The following is a 7,542-nucleotide window of genomic DNA, read 5'->3' as shown; positions in this document are numbered from 1 at the left end:
GCCCCTTTTGTGGATTTTTAAAGCTCTGTAGCTATATATGTTAATTCTTTAGAACTATTTATTGTTTAACTATCCAAGTTGACCACATGAGCTCTTGAAAGATGATTGCTACTTTTAATTGAAAGCATAAAGCCAACTTACTTTGGCAGTATGATGAAGAGAATTCCTCCCCTGTATCAGTTTCAGGTGTGGAAAGACCTAAAGACCTATTCAAATCCTCTATTTTATATTTTGTGCCAGTCCTGGGGCTTGAACTCAGGGTCAGGGCCTGGGTGCTATCCCTGAATTTTTTGGCTCACTCTACCACTTGAGCCAGACATTATTATTATTAGTGGTAGTAGTATGCCAGTCTTGAGGCTTAAAATCAGGGCCTGGGTTTTGTCTCTGAGCTTTTTTAGCTCAAGACTATTGCTCTACCAGTTGAGCCACAACGCTACTTCTGGCATTTGGGGTAGTTATTTAGAGATAAGAGTCTCAGAGATTTTCCTGCCTAGGCTGGCTTTTTTTTTTTTTTTTTGGGTCCGGTCATGGGGCCTGAACTCTGGGCCTGGGCGCTGTCCCTCAGCTCTTCAGCTCAAGGCTAGCGCTCTACCACTTGAGCCCAGCACCACTTCCAGCTTTTTTCTTTTTGCTAATGTGGTGCTGAGGAATCAAACCCAGGGCCTCAGGCATGCAAGGCAAGTGCTCTACCACTGAGCCAACTTCCCAGCCCCTGGGCTGGCTTTTAACCGCAATCCTCAGATCTCAGCTTCCTGTGTAGCTAGGATTACAGGTGTGAGCCATTGGGGTCCAGCTCTAATCCCCTTTTTATAGGCAAGTGCCAGAAATATTAACTTATTCACGGTTAACCATTGTTAACCATTGTTAGCCATGCAACCTGCAGCTAGAAAGTTAACTAGTAGAGAGTTAACTCTAGAAAGATATAAGTGAAAACACTTATGAGAGGCTTTATCAAAGAGAACCAAGGCAGAATTAATTGAAGGGTGATCTTTAGATCTCCATAGTATAAAATCTTTGGGGGAAATGAGAAGTTCCTGGAGCACCAATTTTAGAAGTAGTTGCATATATTGACAGTCCAAATGGGGAATGTTACTAACACTAAATAGGGAGCATGCAGTACTCGTGTGTATTCAGTAGTAGTGGTATTCAACACTTCTCAGGAGAGGAGTGCTTGGCTGATGAAGGTCATTTAGGCTGCCAGATAGCAGCTTGGGCGGCTGGCCTAGGGACCAGAAATGTGACTGGGGGAGAGAAGCAAAGCAGAAGAGCTTTTTATAGCCAAGGCCTGGGAAGAAACACTGATAAGTCCCAGGATGCCTGTGTGTGCACTTTCACTTTCTGTAGTGAAATACTCTCAAACTATGATCTTTAAAAGCCATACATTTGTACAATTTAAATGGTTATTAAAATAAAAGCGTAAACTAATGTACAGAATTTACCAACATGACAAGAAAGAAAAAAAAGCAATCCAACTTTCTCTTATTCTTCCCTCCTAGGGGAAATCTATTATTCTCCAGTAAACAGCCTCTTTCTGAGTAGACTGGAGTTTAAGAAATACATATGGTTTCCTAAAGATACTTTGTGTTTTAATTTATTTTTAAGGAGGAATATGGTTTTCCAATTCAAAATATGCCATAGGGTATAGGGTGAGAAAACTGTCCCCCGCATGTTTCCCTCAGCTACTGGACTCCTGATGCCTGGGAATTCCTAGTTCTGCTTTCCCATGCACCAGATTTATTTTAGACATGTCCAAATACATAAACATGCAAGATATAATTGTTATTATTATTTGGTAGTACTAGGGTTTTAAACTCAGGGCCTCATGTTTGCTAGAAAGTTCTCTGAACCTTGAACTATATCCATGGTCCTCCTCCTCTTCCTCTTCTTCCTCCTTTTCTTTTGTTTCTTCTTCTCTTTATTGGAGATTTTTTTCAGCTTTAAAAAATTTTTTCTTTGTTATTATAGAGGTGATGTACATTTACATGAGTCAGGTAATAAATATGGCTTCCTTTCATACAGTGTCAACTGTTGCCTCATTCTCTCCCAATCCTTCCACCCATCTACACCCACGAGTTGTATCATTCACTTTCATCAATGCCCAGTGAGCTCCACTGCTGCACTTTTCCACCCTTTTTCCCTCAAGTTCTGTGCCTCTACCTCATTCTCTCAAAAATATACATATGAATACACCATATATAAGTTAAAGAAGACAGAATTATCAAAAAAAAACTACAAAAGAGTCTTTTGTCTCCATATCTTGGAGTTCACTTCAGAAGGTAAATTATTTTACATACATGTATATTATTTAAATATTTGAAGAGGTGCTTAGTCTTTGTGCCTTTGTGATTCTCCTAAGAGTATCCTCTTTGAGTCTCAATGTATGTATCTTGAATCCCATATAATTTGTCATATCCCAGTGCATTTTATATCTAACATCCACATATCAGATTGAACATACAACATTTGTCTCTGAGCTTGGTTTACCTCACTTAACATGATTTGTTCTAGTGCAAATAACATTATTTTATTCGTTCTAGTGCCTGTATAAAATTCCATTGTTTATAGGTAACACATTTTTGACATCCACTCATCTATTGTGGGACATCTGGGTTGTTTCCATATCTTGGCTATTATGAATAGTGCAGCAATGAACATGGATGTACAGGTGTCCTTATCATATTCTGGTAGATCCCTAATAGTAACATGGCTGGACTGTAGGAAAGATCTATGTTTAGTTTTTGAGGAACCTCCAGACTGCTGTCCAGAGTGGTTGTACTAGTTTTACATTCCCACCAGCAGTGCAGTAGGGTGCCTTTTTCTCCACATCAGTACCAACATTTGTTGTTCGAATTCAGAATGTTAGCTACTCTAACTCGGGTCAGATGGAATCTCAGAGTTATTTTGATTTGCCTTTCCTTTATGACCAGGGATGATGAGCATTTCCTCATGTGTTTCTTTGACATTTTTACCTCTTCTGAAAAGTCTCTCCTTAGCTCCCTTGCCCATTTAGTGATTAGTTACTAGGTTTGGGAGGGGTTAGTTTCTTGAGGTCCTTGTACATATTGGATATTTGGCCTTTGACTGATGCATTGCTGGTAAAGATCTTCTCCCCATTGATTGGCTGCCTTTCTAGTTTAGTAGCTATGTCCTTATCTGTACAGAAACTTTTTATTTTGATCTCTTCAGCTTGTTTCAGATAGAGTCTCCTCGTTTTGCCTAGGACTGGTCTCAGGCAGCAGTCTTCCAACTTCTACTTCCCTAGTAATTGGTCCTGTATAGGTATGCACCAAGTTACTTTTCCCTGCCTTTGGAGTACTAGAGTTTAAACTTAGGACTTTGCCCTTGCTAAGCAAGTTCTCTTGAGCCATCTCCCAACTTTTCTTTTTGATCTAGTTATTTTTGGGATAGGGCCTCATGTTTATACCTTGGCCAAGCTGGAACACCATCCTCCTATTTATACATCCAGCCATAACTGGAAGACAAGCACAAACCACTATGCCCAGCTTTGTATTGATTGAGATGAAGGTCTCATGAACTTTTGGGACGGGTGTCAAACTGTGATCCTCCTATCTCTGCATCCTGAGTAGCTGGGATTACAGATGTGTACTGCTTTGTTGTAGCTAGGACTTACAGATATGTGACACCACACTTGGCCTACAGTATACTCTTTTGTGATGAATTGCAGCTAAAAGAAAGCTTGAGGTATAGCTAGAGTGGTAGAACACCTTCCTAGCAAGCTCAATGTCCTTAGTTCAAATCCCAGTAGCACCAAAACAAAGAGAGAAAAAATAATTTTATCTAAAAATGAATGTACTAAACACACATTCTCTAAATATGTACATAGTGTACCACACACACATGCTGCACCGTGATATGTTTACTTAATAATCCAGACTTAAAGAACTATTTCATTCTTTGTTATAGCCCCATTCTATCACATGAGTAAAGCCAGTCTTACTTAACCAGTTCCCTTGTATTTGGGTATCTACATTGTTTCAAATGTTGCTTTTACAATAATACTGTAATTAAGAGTTCTTATGTTAGCAAATTCCTATCAAGAATAAATCCCAGGTGGCGCCCCGACCTGTAGAAATCCGCCTGCTCCGCGGCCCTGTCACGTCTACCCTACGTACGATTCCGAAGGAGGGCACCCAGCTTATAGAAATGGGACGACGGTCATCAGAAAGCAGAAGCAAGAGAAAAAAGAAACACCGAAGGCGGTCATCTTCAAGCAGTTCTTCCGATAGTAGAACGTATAGCCGAAAGAAAAGTGGGAGAAAGTCCAGGTCAAAGTCTAGGTCTTGGTCCAGAGATCTTCAGTCTCGTTCACATTCTTATGATAGAAGACGCAGGCACCGGTCAAGCAGCAGCTCGTCTTTTGGCTCTAGAAGAAAACGAAGTCGAAGTCGTTCACGAGGTCGGGGCAAATCCTACAGACTTCAAAGGTCTAGGTCAAAAAGCAGAACAAGAAGGTCCAGGTCAAGACCTCGTCCGCGTTCCCACAGTCGAAGCAGGGAACGGTCCAGCCATAGAAGGACTCGAAGTCGATCCCGGGACAGAGACCGTCGTAAAGGCAGAGACCAAGAGAAGAGAGAAAAGGAGAAGGAAAAAGCCAAGGACAAGGAATTGCACAGCATCAAACGTGGGGAATCTGGAAACATCAAAGCTGGATTAGAACATCTGCCACCAGCAGAGCAGGCCAAAGCCAGGTTGCAACTGGTCCTTGAAGCTGCTGCCAAAGCTAATGAAGCACTGAAAGCCAAAGAGAGAAATGAGGAAGAAGCAAAGAGAAGGAAGGAGGAAGACCAAGCCACCCGGGTGGAGCAGGTGAAGAGAGTGAAGGAAATCGAAGCTATTGAGAGCGAGTCCTTCTTTCAGCAGACGTTCCGGTCGAGTAAAGAAGTCCGGAAGGCCGTGGAGCCCAGTGAGGTAAAGCAGGCAGCTCCAGCTGCAGGCCCAGCGGCCACGGCTCCCGAGCTGCCCAGTGTCGGGAAGGAGCTGGACCCCAGCAGCATCCCCACCGCTATCAAGTACCAGGACGACAACTCTCTGGCTCATCCGAATGTGTTTATTGAGAAAGCTGAAGCTGAGGAAAAGTGGTTCAAAAGATTGATTGCCCTTCGACAAGAAAGACTAATGGGAAGTCCTGTAGCCTAAAAACAAATGTGGTTAACAGTGACATTGCTTATGTTGAAGTGACATTGCTTATGGTTAACAGTGACGTTGCTTATGGTTAAATGGCATTGGGTTTTTAAATCCCAGTACAACTTTTGCACATTAAAAAGAACTTAGATGAAAATATGAAAAGGTGACTTCATGTTCTTCTTCCCTCATGTAGGTATGAATATTTGTTGATTTGAACAGAGTCAAATCTAACAAAACTAGTATGAAATTTAACAGTACGTGCAGATGTTATACTGCTAACAGTGCTCATCATAAAAAGTTCAGTGTTAATAAATGGTACTCAGTAGTGTTTCCCTGTACTATTGGAAAACGCCAAGCTTTTGACTCCTTATTGATTAACTGTGCACATAAAAGAATCAAATTATTTTCTGCCCATCTGAGATTTCATCTCCCATGTGCTGTGAAAATGCTTTTGAGTCCTTTCTCTCACCTGTTTGAAAATGTTTCAACACAATAAAAGCACTGTATCAGCCAAATGAGCATGTTAAAGGAGTAACATGTTTGTTGCTAAAAATCTTTAGAATTAAATAAATGCAGTTTTCACCTAGAAAAATAAAAAAAAAGTAAAAAGAATAAATCCCAGCTGGGCGCCGGTGGCTTACACCTGTAATCCTAGCTACTCCGGAGGCTGAGATCTGAGGATCACAGTTCAAAGTCCATGAGACTCTTATCTCCAATAAACCACTAGAAAACTGGAAGTGGTGCTGTGGCTCAAGCAGTAGAGCACTTGCCTTGAGCTGAAGAGCACAGGGACAGCTCCCAAGCCCAGAGTTCAAGCCCCACGACTGACAAAAAAAAAAAAAGAAGAAATCCTAAAATAGGAAATGATAGGTAAATGGATATGAGCATTTGTAATTTTGACAGAAATTGCCAAATTTCCCCTCCTTGAGATTGTAGAAAGTACCTGTTTCCTCATACCTTTCAAAATCTTTGCTAATGTAGTACATGAACAATATCTTGGCCTAGTTTTAATTTCTATTTCTTATGCTGTGAATGGGATTGAAAATCTTATGTCTGTCTTGTAAATTCATATCCTTAGTCCTTTTGGTTGCTCTTTTTCATATTGCTGTGTAATAATGTGCATGTGTGCACGTATGTGTGTGTATGTGTGTGCGTGTGCATGTACATGTGTGTGCATGCCAGTCCTGGGGCTTTTTTTGCGCAAGGCTAGTAGTGCTCTTCCAATTGGAGGTAAGAGTCTCACACACTTTTCTTCTTGAGCTGGCTTTCGATTTTGATCCTCAGATCTCAGCCTCCTAAGTATTTAGGATTACAAGTGTGAGACACAGGCACCTGGCTGTAGCAGCTTTTTATGTAATGAGGTAATTAGCTATTTATGATTTTTTTTCCAGTCCTGGGTCCTAGACTGGGCACCGTCTCTGAGCTTCTTTTACTCAAGGCTAAGCACTCTACCTCTTGAGCCACAACGCCACTTCCAGCTTTTTCTGTGTGTGTGTGTGGTAACAAGGAATCGAACCCAGGGCTTTAAGCATGCGAGGCAAGCACTCTACCACTTAGCCATATTCCCAGCCCCCACAATGCATCTTGATCAATGCTACCCCTTCCATCATTCCCCTATGTCCCCTCCCATCCCTATCCTCAAGTTATATAGTTTAATTTTTTTCATAATGTACATTGAATACAATTACTGCATTTTATTCCTTCTTCCTCCCTCTATTATTCATCACAAATAGTCCTTGTAGTTAAAAGAAGAGATTTTAAAGTCCCACTGGATTCAAATTCAAAACCAGCCCTTGATAACTTTTTGACTTTGGAAGAATCACATGTTTTATTTGACCCTCAATTTCATTGTCCATAAATTGGAATTGTTAGAGTTATTGATTGGCTGAACCAGCTCCAATTCCCTAAGTTCCTGTGTTAGCAAAGTGAAACCCAAATTGATATAAACAGTAAAGTGGAACTTCAGTTTAACCAATCAGAAATCACCAACTAACTTAATTAGGGACTTTTGCTGGAATGGTCTCACTCAGGCTCTGTTATATAATTAGGTATTTACTTTGCTTTGCTTCTGTACTCACCATAAAGCCTTTCCCTTCTGCCCACTGGTGGAGCTTTCAACTGTCTAAATAGGGCTAAAATGGCTTAGATCACAAGTTCCTGTCTATTCAAATAAGCTCTGCAATGTATGTGTGCACGTGCTGGTACATTCAGAGCCTGGCACTATCATTTGACTTTTTCATTCAAGGCTACACCTCCACTTTTGGCTCTTTGGAGCCAAGAATCTTTTTGGAGATAAGAATCTCACAAACTTCCCTGCCCAGACTGGCTTTGAACCCCCAGAGCCAAGCACACACTAACATTTTAATGTGTCAAACTTTAGGTTTTTATTTTTATTTT

At 41.0% G+C, this 7,542-nt stretch overlaps 1 protein-coding gene across 1 annotated transcript; it reads left to right on the top strand.

Annotated features, from left to right (window-relative positions):
• The first annotated feature begins 4,076 nt into the window (after positions 1-4,076).
• Positions 4,077-5,216, top strand: LOC105984325 (serine/Arginine-related protein 53). Its single transcript, XM_013014488.1, has one exon. The coding sequence runs from the start codon at positions 4,165-4,167 to the stop codon at positions 5,155-5,157; it is 993 nt and encodes a 330-aa protein (XP_012869942.1). The 5' UTR covers positions 4,077-4,164; the 3' UTR covers positions 5,158-5,216.
• Positions 5,217-7,542: the final 2,326 nt, after the last annotated feature.

The sequence above is a fragment of the Dipodomys ordii genome, unplaced genomic scaffold (assembly GCF_000151885.1).
Source record: "Dipodomys ordii isolate 6190 unplaced genomic scaffold, Dord_2.0 Scaffold2, whole genome shotgun sequence".
NCBI classification, from domain to species: Eukaryota; Metazoa; Chordata; class Mammalia; order Rodentia; family Heteromyidae; genus Dipodomys; species Dipodomys ordii.
Note: the sequence above shows the minus strand (reverse complement) of the source record. Positions and strands in the feature narration are given on the sequence as shown.

What these genes read in the sequence shown, in the direction of transcription:
- LOC105984325 (XM_013014488.1), top strand. Translation starts at nt 4,165, where the DNA reads ATGGGACGACGGTCATCAGAAAGCAGAAGCAAGAGAAAAAAGAAACAC.